Here is a 21,988-nt window from a genome sequence, read left to right on the forward strand (position 1 = left end):
TGCCTACAATCAAGCATGGTGGTGGGAGTGTCATAGTCTGGGGCTGCATGAGTGCTGCCGGCACTGGGGAGCTACAGTTCATTGAGGGAACCATGAATGCCAATATGTACTGTGACATACTGAAGCAGAGCATGATCCCGTCCCTTCAGAGACTAGGCCGCAGGGCAGTATTCCAACATAATAATGACCCCAAACACACCTCCAAGATGACCACTGCCTTGCTAAAGGGTAAAGGTGATGGACTGGCCAAGCATGTCTCCAGACCTAAACCCTATCGAGCATCTGTGGGGCACCCTGAAACGGAAGGTGGAAGAGCACAAAGTCTCTAACATCCACCAGCTCTGTGATGTCATCATGGAGGAGTGGAAGAGGACTCCAGTGGCAACCTGTGAAGCTCTGGTGAACTCCATGCCCAAGAGGGTTAAGGCAGTGCTGGAAAATAATGGTGGCCACACAAAATATTGACACTTTGGGCCCAATTTGGACAGTTTCACTTAGGGGTGTACTCACTTTTGCCAGCGGTTTAGACATTAATGACTGTGTTATTTTGAGGGGACAGCAAATGTACACTGTTATACAAGCTGTATACGCACTACTTTATATTGTAGCAAAGTGTCATTTCTTCAGGGTTGTCACATGAAAAGATATAATAGAATATTTACAAAATGTGAGGGGTGTACTCACTTCTGTGATATACTGTATATGCCACCTGCAGTCCAAGGGGTGTAAAGAAATCCATTTATGTAGACCAAATTAAATTCCAAGAAGTAGGTAAATATTTAACTTTAACTTATTTAATTTGTATCTTTTGGTTAATTGTTATTTTTAGCTGTTTTATTGTAATTGTTTTAATGATTGTAAGCCGTCCTGAGATGCCATGCATAAGGGATGGCATACAAAAGTTTTAAATAAATTGAAAGAATGTATGCATTAGTTATTGTATTTGACATTTATTTGTATTTATTTTATTTTACATGCATTTATGGGTGGCCTGTAACTGCCAACATGCTAATCCAAAAATGATACGAATGCCTAATAATTGATCCAAAGTAAAATCTTACCAATTTTAAATTCTCTTCTTGTTATATTCTATCAAGTTGTTGCCAACTTATGGCAACCCTTTCAATGAAAGCCTCCAAAATGTCCTATTCATGACCTAGCTGTTCTAAATTCAAGACTGTAGAGTCAATCTATTTCTTCTTTGGTCTTCCTTTTCTTCTTCTGCCTTTGACTTTTCCTAACATGATTGTTTTCTTCAGTGAGTCTTGCCTTCTCATAATGTACCCAAAGAATGACAGTCTCAGTCTTGTCATTTCTGTTTCTAGGGAAAGCTCTGACTTGATTCGTTCATCTTCCCATCAGTCCAGGTTATTCACAGAACTTTGCAAATTTGAATTCAAGTGTGCAGAGATGGACCAAAACTTTTAATGAACTCAATCTTATCTGCCACATATTTCCAGCTACAATAACTGTGCAAGGAATGCTATCTGTTCTAATATGCCAAAAGTCTGCCATCCATTTAGAAAGAAGATGGAAAAGCTCATCTAAGAAAACAATTTAGTACAAAGCACAGTCCCAGTGACATCTGGAAAGCCAAACCAATCTTCCTTGAGGGAAAGCTGAATTATTTGCACATATATTTCAAGTATATCTGTGATGGAAACAAACTCCAGAAAAATGAGCAAAACAGAGAATTAAAAAAAATATTTTCTAGGAAATTCATCATAAGCATACTCATCTTGTAAGCTCTCTGAGTCAATTTGTTCAGGTTTAGCTTGATCACTAGAAATATGTTCTAATTAGAGTATTTCCTAATAAGTAATAACATTTTAATTATAATAAAAAGAGAGAATGAATTGTTGAGATTCGCAGCTTTTCAGACATTCTAACAGAATACAGTGGAAAGATTATGTGTTGAATCCAAAATTAGTGAGCAGCATTTAGTTCACACTGAAACCAGTGGTCTTTTGAATCACAGCCAACTTTTCCCATTGATTTCAATGGGATCCAGGTGCAGCTGCTTAGTCTATACCTTAAAACATCTATATTTACACAAGGTACACACAAACATTACTTTCATCCCCACAAGGAATATTTTAGGGCACAATCCACAAGCCTTGGAAATTGGAGGATTATGGACATCCAGTACAGAGCAGCAGGAATAGTGGAGGCGATCTTAGAACTATTGGAGATTACAAACTGAGTATGAATCAACATGATGTGGCTGCAAAAAGGGCAACTGTTACTTTAGGCTGCATTAATAGAAGAATCACTTCCAAATCCCATGAAGTACTAGTTCCCCTTTACTCAGCACTGGTTAGGTCTTATCTGAAGTACAGTTCTGGGCAACACAGCTGAAGAAAGTTGCAGACAAGCTGGGAAGGGTTCAGAGTGGAGCAACAAGGATAATCCAGGGACTGGAAACAAAGCCCTATGGGGAGAGACTGAAAGAACCGAGCATGATTATCCTCAAGAAGATAAAATTAAGGGGAGATATGATAACACTTTATCCATCTTCTAGCTTGCTTCATTGCTCCCAGCTCAGATGTACCCCAAGGTGCCACATGAGCTCTGCAGGTGAGGAGAGGGCAATTAGATGCGATCGTGTTGATTGTCCAGTCAGACCCCTATTCCATAGAGTGACCTGGGTTCCAACAGAAGCCCAGTCCTGTCAACTGGAAATTCCCCAGAGCCCTCAGGAATCCATCAGGATCCATCTGACTTGGAGGATGGACCATTTTAATACATCCCCACCCTTACAGAGCCAAAAGTCTAAATCTGACTAGGAAGTGATCTGACCATGACAAAGGAATATCGTATTTTTCCGTGTATAAGATGATACTTTTTCTTAAAAATATTTACTTCAAAATGGAGGGGCATCTTATACACGGGGGGGGGGCAGAGAGGGGGAGGGCGGCGGTGCGGCGGGGCGGATGGGGGGTGGCAAGGCGGCACACGGGGGGGACAGCAAGGCAGCACAAGTGCGCAGGGGGAGTGGTGAGGCAGCGCACGCTTGCGCAGAGGGGCAGCAAGAACAGCAGCAGCTTGCTTGCTTGGAGATGAGTAAGAAAATGGGGTGGCATTCTATATATGGGGGCATCTTATAGACAGAAAAATATGGTAACTGTTAATTCCCTCACTTGCAGATCAACATCTTCCTGTCCAGTCCAAAAAAACCCCAAACAAACAGGTCAAGGGTGTGACCTTTTTCAAGTGTTAGGCCTGTCACATCTTGAGACAGCCCCATGGCTGTCATGAAGGCCATGAAGTCCTGAATTACCCTGGATAAAGTGGCCTCACCATGAAAGTTGAAGTCCCCCAGAACCAACATCCTGGGGGTGCCTCCAACACCAAGTCCAAGATGACTTCCTTCAGCTCAGGCAGAGTATGTTGGGCAGAAGGGTGGGTGGTGCACCAACAAAATCCCCAATCTATCTTGATCACCCAGCACTAGGTACAAACACTCTACACCTGTCTTCAAGTGGACAGGCAGCCTCAAGACAGAAATTGTATTTTATAGACAACAGCAACTCCACCTCCCCGACCCTCCAGGCAAAGTTGACGCTGTATAGAAAACCCAAGTGGGCAGAGCTGGGTAAGCACAATGCCCCCCACATTTCTCCCACTCAGGTTACTGTAATACAGGCCAGGTCAGCCATTCCACTAAGCAGCACTGAACTGTAACATATCTGTGTATATTTCACTATTTTGGGGAACCAGGATTTTCCAGCAGATGCACAAATGTCTTGGAAATCTATTATATGGCTACAAAAACAACTTTGAAAACTCATCTATTTGACTGCAGCAAAATATTTCATAAAACCAAGAATGTCCTTGTGTAGCCAGTTATCTAGGTTAAGTGGACCATGATTACTAATAGTTAGGCAGGAATCTGGACTCCCTGCTTTCTAAATCTGTAGTGACCAGGCTCCCCATACTCTCTCCTATTTAGAAAAAGACATTTCATATCCAGCATTACATCTGCAACTACATTTTTACAATATTTGTATTTTGCCACTGTCTGGTTTAGACTTGGTATTCTCACAATAAATCTTAAATACTATTCATATTATTAGACCCATGTTCATTTATTATCATTATCATTATTATTAGTCTAAAAATTGGGTTTTTCCAAATCAGTATAAGAAACTGTTTGGTACAGATGCACTAAATGCTTGAAGATTCAATCCACCATGTATTATTTTAATGCGGGAAATTAATATACTAATAATATATACATACAAGGTATATGTGATATACTTTTCTTAAAAAAACAGAGCTATGAATAAGGAACCTGCATTTTGAGTTCTGCAAACTCTCCTGAGAATACACAGCTGTTACACAGACAACATGAGCTTCCTTCTCAAATGTAAAAGAGTTAGCTAACATAAAAGGGCAAAGTCAAGAATCAGAGCTTCAATCCAGAGATAAACAGATGCGCAGTTTAATCCAAAATCCTAAAACCACTGGGAGAGGTCATCTGGAGGTTTAGGCTGAGGAGTCAGCAATATGCTGGCAACACTCAGCTCTACCTCTCTCATCTAATCCAGGAGAGGCTGTTGCTGTCCTGAGCCAGGGTCTGAGCTCAATAATGGACTGGATGAGAGTCAATAAACTGAGACTTAATCCTGGTAAGACAGAGGTACTATTGGTAGGGGGAACCTTTGATAGGTTAGAAGGGCATTACCCTGTCCTGGACGGGGTCACACTCCCCCTAAAGGACAGCATCCGCAGTCTGGGGGTGCTCCTGGATCCTGGTCTGTCCCTGGAATATCAGGTGGACTCAGTGTGTAGGAGCGCCTTTTTCCAGCTGCAGTGGATTTTCCAGCTCCACCCCTACCTAGACAGTGGGAACCTAAAAGATAGTTACCCATGCTCTGGTAACTTCCAATATAGATTATTGTAATGCACTCTATGTGGGGCTGCCCTTGAAGATGGTCCGACAATTGCAACTGGTGCAGAATTGGGCTGCTCAGTTGGTAACTGGTACTGCCAGAGCAACCCATATAACACCAGGGCTGAAAGAACTTCACTGGCTACCAGTTGTGGCCCAGGCCCAATTCAAGCTCCTTGTATTGACATATAAAGCCCTAAACGGCTTGGGGCCTAGCTATCTAAAGGACCATCTACACCCATCTATACCTACTCGCCCACCCCCTTACATCAGCTCAGGAGGCCCTTCTATGAGAATCACCCCTCAGGGAGTTGAGAAGGGTGACAACTAAGTGAAGGGTCTTTTCTGATGCTGCTCCATCTCTGGAACTCCTTCCCTAAGGAAATTTGCCTGACGCTATCTCTATTTTCCTTTTGGTGCCAGGCAAAGACATATCTTTTAAAGATTTTTTTTATGTTTAGCCTGTATGCTGTTTCCCTTTTTAACTGTTTTTATAGATTAATTTAATTCATTATGTTTTAATTGGGGTTTAATGTGTTTTTACTCTGTTGTATGTTTTATACTGTAAGCCGCCTAGGAAGGCCTCGGCAATTATAGGCAACCTATAAATATATGTAAATTTTCAAATAAACAGATACCCATCTTCTGCCATCCCCAGACTCTCATGCACCATCCAGTGCTGAAGATTCTGCTGCTCTGCCACTGTCAACTGATAACTATTTATGTGCACTGGTGGGTGGACAAAGGCTGTGTTTTTTAAGCTCATAAAAATTAGACAGTGCATGTTTCCACTATGTTTAAGCAGGAAAAAAGTATAACAAAATACATGAGGGGGATAGAATCCCTGGATATAACAATCTTTTTTTTTTTTAATCAAGGACAGCAAAGGAAGAGGAAAGGCAACACAAACCTGTGTGGATAGCATACGACAATCTAGTAACTTGTTCCCATTTTAATGTTTACTTTTTAAACATCATGTTCATCTTAAACATGAGAAATGGCTCTCTTTCATGGTGCTACCTAATTTAATTTTGTAAGGTGCATATGTTTTATTTATTTATTTAAAATATTTATATGCCGTCCTGTCGCAAAAGCCTCAGGACAGCTTACATAAATGAAATACAATAAAATAAAATATAACATGAATAAATCATCGACCCACACTGGCTGCAGTTAAAAACATATAGGACACAATATTAAAACTTATTAAAATATTGCTGAAATAAAAATGTCTTAACCTGGTGCCTATAAACATTATAGGCCAGCCACTAGTTTATGTGCAAACAAGCATCATAATAAACTTAATACAGTCAACCTTAAACCTGATAGTACTAAAAATAATGTTTGCAAAACTGCACAAGCTTTCTAGTACAAAGAAAGGAGATACAGTTGCTGGGTGTTGCAGAATGGAGAAGTAATATGACAGGAACAATGAAGACTAAATTAAAATGGATGCTGAGGACATACAAGCAGTGGAGTTTTAGAATAAGACAAACATTGCATTACTGGGCAAATCACAAAAGAAGAAAATCCTTTGCAGGAGTAGCATTAAAAAATGACTAGAATCCTAACTAGGCATGTATGAATAGGGAGAATCCTTCTCTTCACAGATGGGACTGAGATCCAACGGAGGATGCCAGTACCGAAAGGTGAGGGCTGGAGGCTATATTCCAGGAGTGGCTAGAGGTGCTCAAAACATACAGTGAATGTCAGGTGTTTGAAAGCCACAAGCGGGCGCATGCAAGCAGCAGCAACAGGTGGTGAGCAGCAAGCAGGCACACACACACAGGCAGCAACACACAAAATAAGCTCAAAGAGCCACATGCAGCTCTCAGGCCTCAGTCTGGCCATCCATGCTATATTCACCAATTCCCTTGCATTCCTCAGTGTTCCAAAGCCACCGCCAGCAGCCCCCACCCCACCCCAGCATCTCCCCAGAACAGATTTTTCAGAGAGACAAGAGGCTGCAGGGGAAATCAAAGAAGTCACCTCTCTTCTTCTGCAGGGCAGGGGCATTCATAAACAGAACTCCACTCTGAGGAGGAAGTTCCTGCTGACAGGATAAACTCAGGATCCCTGGTATTTTAAATTATTTGGAAAAATGGAATAAAATATAGTACAAAATGAAACTGAAAGTAGCAGTTACTGCCAGGCTTAAAATAAAAAAGAAACTAATGTAGGGTTTAAGACAAAAATTCAGCTGTATATATCATTATTGTAGGCCTTCTGTCACAAATATGCTTGAAAGTTTAACAGTAGAGGCATTCACCACAACTGCTGTCTGGAGTTTACATAAAGCAAGAATACGCAGCAAGTTTGTACATATATAGCTTACCATTCACACAAGCAGCAGGTTCCTTACTATTATTTCTATTCCACTACATCTGACAAGTTATCATCCCTGCAATAGTGCTCAATGATCAAATGTGGCATAATGGTATCTCATATTGTTCATTGAATACTAAGAAATTAGTAAGTACAGACAACTCACTCTGGTATAATATTTCAGCAGCTACATTTATGCTTATTATACCAGAGGTGCAAGCATCATCTTGTTAAAAGTAGCAATTAACTCAAATGAACAGATGAGTAGTATCACTTGTGCCTCACCTCCTCTGTGCTCTTTACAGGATAATAGTGCACCTGTTTCTTTCTTATCCTTTCTAGAACTAAAAGTCCAATAACATCATTAGTGAGTCAAATAAAGACCATTATGGGGCAAGTCCTAGCTTTCTCCTGACCCTTATGCAGAAGGAAAGTTACATAATGTTTTTTCCTTTGTATTGTGACAACAAGCTGATCATGTGTGAATGTCATGGTTCTCCAAAAACACAGAAAGACTCCTAGCCTGAAAAGATTATGAAACTTGTTCAAAGAAAAGTACTTCCTTCTCAGCCTTTCCTTTCTATACAAAGTTTGCTATTCTGGCAATTCAGAGCATCCACTGAAAACGATCAAGCTTTTCCTACTAAAAAATAATACTTCTAGGGTAAATAAAGCAGGCATTCTTTGCTGAATAGTTAAACTAAAAAAGTATAAACATTTGTTGTTTCTTACTGCTGCCTTGATGTAAAAGAACCACTTAACTCAAACTATAGTTATGGGTTATTGCAGGTTGGAGTGGGGGGCAGAGATGAAGCCTGAAGGCTGAGACTTGAAGGATGTCCCAGATTGATACTGTTATTGATTCTTGATTCCGCGATCATTAGGATGTTACCGAGTACACAGCATTTCTTATGGTGGCACTCAGCCACTGAATATGCTCTCATGCATTATTTAAGAAACAGAAAGTGTGTCAAAACTATATATGTCTTTGGATGACATATTTTTAATCCAAGCTTTCCCTGTCTTAAATGGATTGTGCCATGCACAATTTTGTGATCAGCACATTGTAATATTTTATGCGCTTATTTTTGTTGTACTTTCACTGTTTCTATATTAGTTTTATACAGTTGGCCCTCCACATTCATGGGGGTTAGAGGAGCAGAACCCCCAGGAAAGTGGAAAAACCGCAAAGATCACTCCCCTCCCCCAAACCTGACTCTTTATACTGCTAACCATATGTGTACTGGATTGCTTCTCCCTTCCCCCTTCTGTCTGCACTCTCTTTCTGCACACCCACTGGTGGAGTTGAAGCATCAACTTCACAAATTTCCCTTTCTTTTTTCTTGATACACCATTACATAGCAGCACATAAGGCAACTTGCATATTAAAATGAAGTCAGTATTTTGGGCTATTTTTCTAGTATGTGTTTGTCCTATATGCCAATATATACAGGTATTTTTCTGAAACAAACTTCCTGGTTGCTTGTTCAACACATTATTGCTGTATATACCAGCATGTAAAATGACCCTCAATTTTTCCTTTGCTATATTTGGTTTCAAGCAGGGAAGATAAAAATCAATTTTTAATTTAAATTGAATTTTTTAAAAAATAAAATGCTCTTTGAGGAAAAATCTACCTAAAGATAGTTTCTATTTAAGATACATTCATCATGATATAAGGATTAGTTTTTAATTATATAGCATGAAACTGAATATTTGTGCAACATTTAAATTTTGGGGCTAAATGAATGCCATTAATCCATTTACCATGTCATGCTCTTCCAGAGGTTTCTGTAAGATTATTGGGCAAGTTTTCTATTTAGAAGATAATATCACAGATGTCTGGTTTTACAGTTCTCAAAACTGTGACTTTGCATCTGCAGAGATCACACACCTGTTCACAGTGGAAATGTCATAAAATAAACAGAGTTGAGAAATAGACCTTAATCCCATTGTTCATTGCAAATCTATGTATACAGAATGAGCCCCTTACCTCTTAAGTGCTAAGTGTCAAAAAATTAATGAACAAAAGATTTTTGGGAGTGGAATAGAGCTGCACAAGGAGCTAAGTGTGAAGTGGGATGGTCAAACAGAAAGATGAAAGTGAACCTTTTGAGCACAATACTCCACAAGTCTTTGGATCTTTTTATGTATAGCCTGAGGTTTATCATATTATTATTTCCCTAAGGAAGAAAACCTATAATGGCAGCAGGCTGCAAGAGAGACTTAGGTTGGGAATATTTTAATGATGTTCCTCTACCTACAGGCAAGACAAGCATGATTAGAAATTATGTAGAAAATCATGATTTAATTCTAGTCTTACTGACTAGTGATTCAAAACATGATTTAAATTGTGATTTAAATCGATTTGTTCTAAATCAAATCACCCAGGTTTCAAAGGTCATCTTATATGCTGATATATACAGTAACAACCTGTGGAACAAGTGACCAGGAAGTATGTTACAGAAAAATATCTGTAAATTTTGGCATATTGACGTATAACATGACTTATAGATAAAATGAGGCTACAAAACTAAATTCCCATTTAATTACTGATGGCAAACGCATGAATAATCAAATCTGCAAATGTTAAACCCAAGAAAGTTGAGGTTTGACTATACTGTGTGGGTCCTCCCCAGCATCCTTTCCCCTTGCTCTGAAATTAGACAGGCAATCCCCTTCCCCCAATGAAACATTCAGGGCATGAGGATGGTGAGACTTTGGAAACTTTAGGGGCATAAGCCTAAAAAGGACTGCACCCTAAGCTGTACAAAGCTTTTATAAATACATACTGTGGGTCTTCCTAGTTCAGACAGTGAGAGCACTAGATAGTAAGCACTAGATTTTCACAGACATCACACATGGCATTTTAAATATCCAATTCAAATACAAAACAACCTCACAGAATTTTATCTTCAGGCAGGTCTCATTCTTTTAGACACATTCAGTTGATGTGCCCCAATCTAAGTTCTAGCAAACAATCAAGTTTGAACAAGCCTGACTAGGTGCAATCTTCTGAAGGCAGAAAATTAAGGTTGCATATGTCTAGACTGGAAACAGGCAACTCACAGAACCCAGAACTTGTTTTTTAATTATTTGGTCATCCCACTTGAGCTGGAGACATTGACAACTGTTTTTTTTTTTTTTTTTTTGGGAGTGGGGGAGCTTACTGCTTTCAGCCCAGGTGTTTGTAAAGACAAAGCTGACCACGAGGCTGTTCTTTATTCAAAGGAAATGTCCACAATAATTGGAACTCATCTAAGTTGGAAGTGACTTGCAACTTCTGCACAGATACAACTATTGTCTGAAAAACACAACTGGTTAACTTTTGTATCAAGCTTCTGCAATGACTGAAATTCTCTGCAATCATATGAGAAATGCAAAAATTGAACCCTTGATTCTAAGTAAACACATATATGACTTAAGAGTCTCTCTACTACTCTTCTATTACACCAGCAGAACTGCAAGCGCTCAGTTTATTGTCAACAAGTTGTAGCCTTCTTATATAGGACACTGACTCATTATTAAATAAGTGTACACTGTGTGTGTATATATGGGAGAGTGTACATGCCATTAACACAGCGTAATGAAAAGGAAGGTTGCCTCAAAGATGCCCATAAGACAATTTGATGCTGAATGCATTTCAAGGATTGGAATTCATGTCTTGGAGTGATGCCAGTTCTTTCAAATAATTGCCAAATAATCAGCCACACCAAGAGTTAAAAAACAGGTTGAACAATAAATACTGTACACCTTTGATGTCTCCTCCCTTTGTATTTCTGCTTTGATGCCTAACCTCCTTTCTTATTACTTTTTACTAAGTGAAAAATCAAGATGCCAGACTGCTGCCTCAAGAAGTTTATGATCCAAAATTTGATACTGCAGAGAGGGAAGCAGATCTTCAATTTCGTAATTTCAGTTGCACAGACACAGGCTTAGTCTCATTAGGAAATAAGGGCTAAGACAAGGGTGGGCAATCTATGGTCCTCCAGATGGTTTGACCTATATCAACCCCAGGCAACATAGTCAAAAAGTGAAGGGCAGTGAGAACTGTAGTCTAACACAACAGTCCACGAATTGCCCACCCCCGATCTAACGTGTATCAAAAAAATATCCAAAAGGCGACCAGTGAAGAATATGCGTAAATGCACTTATATTATTTAAAGTGCGTTTCAGAGTCTTGGTGGGAGGCGTGACTTCTGAGCAATCTGAAGTGGAGGGAGCGTCGTGTAATAGGTGCTATTACCGAAGGAAGCGTGGCCGCGACTCCCTACACAGGGAGGCGTTCGGATCCTGGAGACGCGTTTACGTTTGGGAAGCTCATCACAAGCAGGAGAGCGGACAGGAGGAAGGATGAGAAGGGTCGCTGCCGATCGTGCGGGAAGGGGGGCGGCGAGGGGCGTCATAGCTCGCGCGAGCAGTAACAGCTGCGCAGTCGTTAATCTCACCCCTTTCCCCAAGGCGCGCGCACGCGCACTCAGTCACGCACAAACCCCAACAGAGGCCGGAGGGTGAGGGGTGGGGGTGTGTCTCGCGATTAAGGTAAACACAGTGGGTTCTCCGTGTCTCGCCTGCAGCCCCAAGACTCCCCTCCATACCTTGTCGCAATAGAGCCCAACGAGTTGCTTCATCCGCCAGTGCGGGGCCGTGAAAACATCCACCTCCTCAGGGAAAGGAGCCATCTTCTCTTCCCCATATAGAGACGCTCGCTCGACAACCTCAGTCAAGCGACGGCAGAAACGGCCTCTTCTGCGCACGCGCACCTAACTGCCACTCAGTGCCGACCGGGGGTGGCGCAGCCGCGGCTAGATCCTTGGCAGGTCACGTGCTAAAGATAGACCAAGCGCTAGCGTTAGAGTTGAAGTAGGCTTTGCATAGGCGATTTCCGGGATCACAGCGGAGAAGCCATTTTTTCAATGTCCCCCTCGAGCGGAAGAGTTCCCCATTGAGATTAATAGAGACGTCCAACATTTTCGCTGAGCTATGAATTGCAATCAGCGGGTTTTCACATATAGCAACAGTGCGACAAGAAACACTGGAATGCCCTGCTCCTTCTGACTCACGTTGCTTTTGTGCAAAACATTTTGAACACTGCTCTCCCCACAGCCGTCCCAATACAAATTCAGCCCATCTATCTCATAAATGTTGTCTGAGGATCCCCGAATGCATAGGTCGTATAATGAATGCGTTAATTCTCAAGATGTTACAAAAGTCTTACTTTTCCTGTGATGGAGCACAATGGTAACAGAAGGTAGGGTGGGACTTAGGCTGGTGTAAAAGATTTGCAAAGGAGGTGAAAGCTTCCACTCCGACCCCAGGCCCATTTCAGGCTAAATTTCGCGCTGCATTTCACTTACACAACATTTACCCTCCACTGCACGCAGCCGAGACAAACTTTTACAGCTTTGGAAACTCACAATTCTTCCAGACTTGAGTTAGAAAGAACTGTGAGGCCTGTCTTTCCTGCTATTCTTATTTCTGGGTGGACTCGATGAATTCCAACCACAGCTGCGCTAAAATCCTGACTTTGGCATTCATTGTTAGCCCGGTCCTGGGGGGGGTAGGAAAAATGTGCACGTAGGAAAATGGCTTTGTGCCTTCGCCAAAGGCATCCGGGAAGCTGCGTGGTGCTGGAGCACGCGAGTCGCGCTGATTCCTGCTGCGTTACGTTTCGCTCAGTCGCAGGAAATGCGCAGACTTTGCGGGCAAAGTTTCTATACAGCTCACTAAATGAGGTTGCTTCCTCTCCGAACGGAGTGATAGGCAGGATGCGAAAGGGAAGAGTCTCACATATTTTTTTTATTTTTTATTTATTTATATTGTGATTTATATCCTGCCTTTTTCCTACAAAGGGCTCAAGGCAGCTTACATCATCTCTCCTCCTCCATCTTATCCCCACAACAACAACCCTGTGAGGTAGGTTGGGCTGAGAGTCTGTGACTGGCCCAAAGTCACCCAGTTGGCTCCATGGCTGAGCGGGGACTCGAACCCGAATCGCCTGAGTCCCAGTCCCATGCTCTTAACCACTACGCCACACTGGCTCTCTGGACTGGCCGTCTAAAATTAGTCCCCGCTCAGCCATGAAGCCAACTGGGTGACCTTGGGCCAGTCACGGACTCTTAACCAAGCCTACCTCACAGGGTGGTGCTTGTGGGGATATGATTGAGAGCAGCAGGAGGAGAATGATGCAAGTTTGAGTTTGTTGTAAGGGAAAAGCAGAATATAAATAAATAAAAATAAGATGATGCATCTTATACTAATAATATGTCTAATCAATGCAACATCTAGATATAAGGCCTGCGGACTCAAAATTCATCAACCAAAATACACATAGTCATTATCTGCACACCTAGAGCTATCTTTGCCTTGCTTCATCATTTGCCCTCGTTTTGTAAAAATCTTATCTGTATATTAAAGATAGGCATAACTACCCTCTAGGAAGCTATTTACTTCATACATTCTGGGTTCTGGTCCACGCAAAGCTTATGCCATAAAGAAACAGGTTGCAATACAATCCTATGCATGTTTATTTACTCAGATGTAAGTCTCACTGTATTGTATACATAGCTTTCTTATGGGAAAGTGCAAGTTAGTGGGGTTTACTTCTGATTAAATAAGCATATGATTTATTATAGGCACATTTGTGCAGATATGCACTGTCTTTTGTCCTCTTATTTTGGGATTCGTAACTGGACACTCTGTTACTTTCATTTCTATTTATTTCTCACTCTCATGGCCCAGAATAAAGCCCTTTGTTGCCATTGTTAGTCCTCTCTAGCTACTGCAACCCGCTGCAATTTGCACAAAATTAAATTTAGGAGGAAAAATTTGTTGGAATCAGTGATAGGTTTTCTTCCCCCAACATTCATTGCCATGTGAAGAGTGATTCTGAGGGGGAAAGTGAAGAGAAACCAAAGTGGGGCTCCTTAGATCCAGACCTATTTATTTATTACATTTATATCACACTTTCTTCTTATGAATTCAAAGTGGCTTACATCAGTCTCCTCCTCCAGCTCTTAGTCTTATCCCCACAACAACAACCACCCTGTGAAGCAGGCTGAGCTGAGAGTCTGTGACTAGCCCAAAATCACCCAGTTGTCTCCATGGTCAAACAGGGACTAGAAATCAGCTTGCCTGAGCCCCAGTCCTGTGCTGTTGTCCACTACCCCACACTGGCTTTCTACACCTAAGAATGCTTCTGAAAGAATCCCCACACACGCGCCACATTTAAGCTGTTTTTCATAAGAAAGATGATCGACCATCATCATAATATATTTTATGTATTTTCTATTTACTGAACATGGTATGCACAATGGATCAAATTGGAAAAAGATATCGTAAAGCCAGGCTGTTTGTCCGAGAGCCAGATTCATTTCATTACTAGAAGTCAACAGCCAAAGAACCAGCTGTTTAGTTTAGATCAGTATGTTATTTGTCAGCAAAAATCAGGATCATAACATCAATTTCAACTGTAACTCAGGGAAATGAAGTGTTGCTTTGAGCCAAATAGCAGTAGCAGGGCAAGGAAGAACCAAACCTGTTTTCAAGGAGTAATGTCAGTCTTGTGTGAATATACAACTCACAGGAGGAGGGAATGCTATAGACTAGGAACAACCACAGAAGGTGGTGTAGCTAGGTAACACCAGTCAGACACTTCTGATGCTTACAGGTGGCATTGACCAGGCTTTCCCAAACCCTTGCCTGCCCAAGAGAGTTATTACTTTACCTAGCATTTACAAGGTTGCATTCACAGCCAAATAGTAATATTCTGTTTTCTTCTGCACTGCACCTATTCCAACATGTTCATGAATATTTCATCTCCCAAAGTGCACTATGTTATGACAGGCCAGCCCTTCAATAAAGTTAAATATTCAGATTCCTAGCACTTGCATCCAATGTTAAGAATATTTTCATATTTGTTCCTTAATAATGCCAAAGCTATTTCTCACTATCACAGTGCACTAGTAATATTGCAAGATTGCAATCCTAAGCACTTTAAAAGAAAAAAGTCGTAAAAGCCACAGTTAGAAAGGCTAGCTGGAAAACACTAGGAGTTCTAGGACTTCTTTTTCCTGTGTAAATATACACTAAGGAGTGTGCCCTAAATGTGTTTCCCTTGTAACTGCACAAACAGATTATTAGCTGATTTTTTTTACTGCTTTTGGTTGGCAGGTTATGCCTGATTACTGTTTGTGTTGTAATGTTTTACTGTGTGTTGCAATGTTTTACTGTGCCTTGATTTATGTTTATTGTTGTCTTCGTTGTTTTAAATTTCTTCTGGTGAGCTATGTTGAGTACTTTTATAGATGAAAGCCAGAATATGAATAATATGAATGAATAAATATGATCAGCCCATTCAGAATGCAAGGATGTAGTTAGGATCCCCCCCCTGCCGCCGCCGCCGCCCTCTTAAGAGTCCAGGTAGAGAAATCCTACTAAAAGACATTGCACAACTTTCCAATGGAGACCAAAAAAAAAAAAAAGACAGAAGTGGGGTGAGAACATGGGTGGAGTTGCAAGCAGAAGATGACAACATCTCAATTCCTGGTAACATTCTGTGAATGAGGCCAACCCCAGAGTAGCTAGACATGGACTCCCCTCCCAGCCAAGGTCTATTCACCAAGGCCTCAGATCTTTTAGCTAGAGCCTTGAGAGTTTACTGGCACCAACAGAAGGTTCCCCCCTCCCCTGAGTTTCACTGCTATGCAAGGGGAAATTTTCAAGGGGGAATCCCAGTTGAGAAAGGAATGGTTAATCATTCCCTCCCTATGTGCATTCAAAATCTCCCCCACATGGCAATTTAAGTTAGAAATACCCTTTCATGTGTGCCAATGGAAGCTTCTTTTTCTAAGCTTAATTTCATTGGGGAGGTTGCTTGAAGGGGCTCATGAAAAAAAATTTTTGTTTTGTTTTGTTTTTTTTAACACATGTTCACTGAAAATTGTAACTGAAGAAAAGCTACTGATTTAGGAGGATCTGAGAGTAGAGGGGAAAATAATTAAAATATTTTATTTGGAGTTATTTGGGCAGGAAATCAATTGGCTAGCTTTGCCATCTATGAAATTTAAATAAATCCTAGTAATGACTTCTGAATTGGCATTCATAGATATATATTTACATAAGTACTGTTTATGCAAATTAGTGCCCTGTGAGCTGGGCCAAGAATCTTTTCAGTGTCTGTCAACACCCTTGAAGGCAGGGATTGCACAACAGAAGCTTTGTCTAGAGGCACCTCAAGGGCTTCTATATTCCTGTCCTACATAATTGCCTGTTTTTTATTTTATTTTGAGAATGGATGTTCCAGGGAACTCATCACAGACCTGAAAACTCCATACCAATAGCAATTCAGGGCTTCTGTTTTCCTCCATGGCCCTTCCCTTCCAGCTCAGTCATGCACCTGGTAAATGTCTCCTTGTGGGAGGGAGCTGCCCTGGTGTGAGCACTCCTGAAGAAACCTAATAGAGACCCAGAGTTCTTAATTACTGTCAGTGTTTAGCTAATTCTCTCTCTCTCTCTCAGGACCAAATGCTCTGTCATGTGGTTGCCATGCAACTCCAAGCACTCTAAGCAATGAGATTAAATTTCTAGATCTATTTCAATCAGATTTTAAGACTGGATTTGACACCCCCCCCCCTCATTATCCTATTTTGGAAGAAGAATAGAAGTGTAATCATGCAAGTTCCCATCAACTTTCAATAATATTAGCCCTTTTACATTCTCAATTATAGATTCTGCACATAAAAATGGATTATGGTTTTTAACAACTACATGGAGTAGTCATTTGGAAATCTGTGGTAAGGTGTCCTAAATATACAGATGACACGTGACTCAATTTCTCTTTTTCATTTAAGTAGGGTGCTCAAAATGCTGCATTAGTGTCTGGGATGGATTGGATGAAGTCCAATAAACTGAATTTCACTTCAGACAAGACAAAGGTGCTGGTGGTAGATGGTTCATCTTCTTGGGTTCGTGGTGTTTAGAAGACAAAAACAAGAAGAATGGAGGCTGAGTGATTGCATGATATATATGAAATCGTCAAAGGGATAGGGAACAAGTGGGAGTCAACACCAGAGAAACCCCAAAAAGGCAAGAAAAAGAGCTATTTCCCATGGGCAAAGGGCCCATGATAAGGATGAGGGCTGCAGAGACGGACAGCTAAAGTCAGAAGTCAGACTGAGTCAGCCTGTCTGGTCAAGTGTCTGCCAGCAAGATTGTTTTCCAGAAATCACGCCCAGGCTCCAAAACCTGTTATACTCCTCCAAAGACAAAAACTCAGGTAGCAATTGGAAGATTTCCAGGTGCACAAAAAAAAAAAAAAAAAAAAAAGGATGATTGTCTGGACTTTTCTGAGTAAAGCAGTGCTTGAATTTAAGAGGGTCACAGAGGATTTGCAATAACCACCTGAGTATTGATGGGAGCCCCCTTTGAGTGCTATTCTCTCTATACAAGTAAGAGTAAGTAAAGAGAGAACAGCAATGACTTGCACCTAGAGCTCCTGAGTCCCAGTCCAACATTCTGACCACAGCTCTGGTTTTTTCAGTCTTCATCTTCACATTTGCCCTGACCCAAGAGCACTAATGATGTCTGCAGGGTGAATAATCTATGTCATGCCAGCACAGCCTGTGACTCACCAATGTCAGGATCAGGGCCTGAGCAACTCTGCAAATGCCTGCAGAACTAGGAACACCTTTGCAGGTGCTTGCAGGAAACAGCTGAGGGCCAGTTATGCAGTGCAGCTGGGGGCCATGGAGACCAATACAAAAGCCTCTCTGCACTTCTGTTCTTCATCACAGTAATACAAGTTGTCTTTGTGATGTCTTGTGGTCTGGCTTTCTGTATTGCTGTGCTTGTATCCTGGTTCCTACCTGCCTTGTTCCTGCTTCCATCCTTGTTTCTAGCCTAGCCTACCCTGCCTTCCTAGATACCTGTATCCCACCTCCTCAACCCTGCCTGCCTCAGGGTGTGACTGTCTTCCTGGTGCTTGACCTCTGGTCTGTTTTCTTGGATTGTGTTCTTGGACTGTGTATTATTGGGCTGTACTGTTTCACTGGCTTTGACCCTGTTAAACTAACACACCTCTTACTGGTCCTGCTGCAGGAATCCACACGGGACCTGTGCCCTGGTCCCAGCATCCCAATCTTGATATCTTGCTACCCACACCCTGGATCTCAAACCGAGTCACCAAAAGTTGCAGGTTTATTTAGTGAGCCCTTGGTGGCATGTCACATAACTAGGGGACTGTATTTGGCTAAGTGGATCACAAGTTGTGCTTATTGTTTTAAATTTAATGTGCTCATGCTACAGGAAGGCAGATTCTGGCTGAATATCAGAAACCTCCCGGATTGTTAGAGCAATACAACAACCAGTGACTTAGGGAGCTCATGGGCATTCTCACACTGGAGCCATCTGAGAGGGATGGCTTCACTTGGGGTCCTATACTGAGCTGGGGGTTGGACCCTTCCAATTCTATTATTCTAAGTTTCTGCTTAGTTATTTGGCGTCCACTTTATCCCAGGAAACAGTTGGTTCAGCTCCTAGAAACTTGCAATAGTTGCTGATGGAGGCAGACCGACATGACCGGTTCTATTAATTAGTTTAATATAAAAACGCATGGAATGTATTATCCTCTAGATGGCGCCAAATAGAAGCCAGATGCAATTTAGTATACTATTGTCCCTAACAGTCTTGTCAGTGTTTGTACTTTTTAAACCCATGAAATCTTAGAGGAGTTGAGAATCATTTTACAAATAATCATAAACAGGGCACTTAACTTTAGTTTTAGTGTCTTTGGCTGACTACTGCATTCTCATCTATGTATGATATGTATCTGTGGTTGTGACTGGAGATCAGCTAGTGCGGTTCTTTCTATGCCAGCTGTGACAGTGGGAGAGGGGCAGAGCTCTGATTCCAAAGTCTAAGGTCCTCGGATCTGGGAATCCAGGAAGTCATATGGTCCCTCCATTGCAAACATAGGGTCACTCCCTATATAAATTTCCTGTATTTACAAATGCACAAGCAGAGCACAACAGAAGCAAACAGAACAGAACACATCCCCAAAAAGTAGTATGCCCATTGGAAGGCTGTGGCTGCTACTTCCAGTTTACTCCAGCTAGAAACGCTCTGCTAATTCTAGCACTGTAAATGCTCTCCAAATGTGTTTTAGAATTAGGGAAGTATCACAGCCACTGACCCATGCCCTAAATGTGTTTGGTGCAGTGTCTGAGAGAATTTATGTGCATATAAAGGGCATAGGCTCTGTCAAGGCTAATGGAAAATTATATGCCCACAAATCAGTGAATACTTTATTAAATATCATCATGGTTCTGGTCCTAGGAATGCACACTTTAGCATGTCAACGTCAGTGAGACTTCACACTGGTGAGACTTATTTATGCAGCAAATTCCTTGGCAATAGCTAAACAGATTCATTCTTGAGAAATTATACAGTTGATGACATTTTGCTATAGACATCATGAGTAATTTCAGGACTTTCAAACAGCAATGGATTTACTGTATCAGCAATTCATGCAGCTGGGTTTCCCCATGCTCTCTGCAGTTCAGGATACCAGTGAAAGGCCTTTGATGATTCTTGGAGAAAACCTTCCCAGGTAATCAAAGGCATGGACTCTAGAGGAAGGCCTGAACCAATCCACATACCTCTTACAGAGATCAGTGTCAATGTTGTGTCAGGAAGTCACACCTGTTTGGAATAAATACCCAGATTCACTGGGAGCATACAACCAAAACTCAACAGTTTAGTTACAGTGACAGAAAACCCTAAATTACAACAGAGCTGAGGCGAAGCAGTTTAAGACTGGCTACCAGGAACAGAATACACACAGGGCGTTTTATGCAGATACAGTCAGGTACACATGAGAGGGAGGGGAATGAGAAGACTTTGAATGAGTAATATGCAAGAACAGTATAGAAGCACACAAGGAAAATGCAGAAACATTGAGAAATCCTCAGGGAAAACATCCTGACAGATAAAGATCTTGAGTGACAGATAAAACAATCGGAAGTTACAGAATTTAACAGGCCTCAACATCTTTTTACAGTTTGAGGTAGGAAATTGCAGAAAGGCAATGATGAGCTGGCCCAGTATTTGAATATTCAAATTAGTTGCATGGTATCATCCTCTGCAGGCTTTGCTATACATTTGAGAGAAATTTGCAGCTGGGTGAATCATTACCTATCCTGGGGGCTGTTCTCTCTTTTGCAGTAGGAGGAGTCAGAATGGGAATATCCGGATTGCAGGGGTGGGGGAGGGCAGAGGGAGAGCAACACCCAACACTTTGTACATTCTAAAGTTTAAAACTGTTGTACCTGACTCCCCAGGATCCTGACATAATAGAGATACCTATCAGCTTTCTCAGGGCATTCAGGATAGGCATGACTCCTCTAGGCTCCAGACACTGGAATAATCAGCTGTCTCAGGGTATGCATGATAGGCTTAGCTCTCCTAAGCTCGAGCCCATTCAAATGACTAGTAACTGCCTCAGAGAATTCCCCTCGGAAAGTGGAAAGAGCTTACCTACAATGTAATGGGCAAAGATTGCTTAGAAGGTGTAAATTAAAAAGATAAAACTTACTGCTAACCAAATCTGCTTTTGTATATCGCTTGCTTAACTGCTGCTATGTGATTCTGTAACTCCCCCTTGTCACCATTGTTCTGATTTCTGTCAATTCTGATTGTATTGTTTACCATTTACCGAAAACTCACTGTGAAGCTATAAAAACCTCATTCCAACTCTGTCCAGCACCGCATTCTAACCATGAATGTTGGTCCCTGCAAGAAATCTTGCAGGTAATAAACTCCTCTTTATTTTTACCGTCCGGTCTCTGGTCTCATCTGTAACACCGCGGGTTACAACAAAAACTTACAACTTTTTTGGGGCAACTCCAACACAGGCAGAGTTGGAACTCCTGTCTAATGTGCATCCAAGCTATTCACCTTGAAAAGCCATAAAAAGATCAAAGACAGTTAGCTTGGGCTACATTATAACATCCAGATCACATGACGTGCTCATTTCCTGCCACTTAACCCTGGTTAGGCCTCTTCTCAAGTACTGGGTACTACAGATGCAGACAAACTGGGAAAGGTTCAGAGGAGGGTACAAAGAGGATCAGGAGACTGGAAACAAAGTGCTAAGAGGAAAGACTGAAAGAATTGCATGTTTAGCCTTGAGAAGAGAAGACTAAGGGAAAATGTAACAGCACCCCTCAGATAAGTGAAAGGTTTCTGCAGAGGGGAGGGCCAGGATCTCCTCTCAATCACTGTAAAGTGTAAGACACAGAATGGAAGGCTCAAGTTACTGGAAGTCAGCTTCTGACTGATCATCTGGGAAATCTTCCTGACAGTTACAGCAACATGACAATGGAACCAAATTACTTAGGGAGGCCATGGGCTCTCCCACAGTGGAGCATTCAAGTTGCTGGTGGACAGCTATCTGTTAGGGATGCTTTAACCTGGAGTCCTGCTTTGAGCAGGGGGTTAGACCTGTGGCCTTTTTGGCTCTTTCCATCTTTAGCCCTAACCCTGATTCTATGAAAAGTATATCCAAAACAATTCCCCACACATGGAGATTTAGACATCCAAAGCCTCCTGCTCTTTTGGAATATCTATGGCATATGAATCCAGAGTGAAATCCAGGAGTCAGGATTTAGCCCAATCCAGTTGGACTCCTGGACAATGAAGAAATATAACCTATATGTGCATTGTTAAGAACTTTTCATGGCAGCCTCTTAACAATACACACCCAAGGGGGGG

General features: G+C 41.6%; 1 protein-coding gene across 1 annotated transcript in view; it reads right to left on the bottom strand.

Moving 5' to 3' along the window:
* Positions 1-11,965, bottom strand: part of FBXL5 (F-box and leucine rich repeat protein 5) — a 35,516-nt gene extending 23,551 nt beyond the window's left edge. The window contains exon 1 of the mRNA XM_044418358.1: positions 11,818-11,965. Within this exon, the coding sequence (XP_044274293.1) occupies positions 11,818-11,901 (84 nt within the window). The 5' untranslated portion in view covers positions 11,902-11,965. The remainder of the gene's footprint in view (positions 1-11,817) is intronic.
* Positions 11,966-21,988: the final 10,023 nt, after the last annotated feature.

Source organism: Varanus komodoensis, unplaced genomic scaffold, assembly GCF_004798865.1.
Source record: "Varanus komodoensis strain SLA01 unplaced genomic scaffold, ASM479886v1 scaffold9, whole genome shotgun sequence".
Classification (NCBI taxonomy): Eukaryota; Metazoa; Chordata; class Lepidosauria; order Squamata; family Varanidae; genus Varanus; species Varanus komodoensis.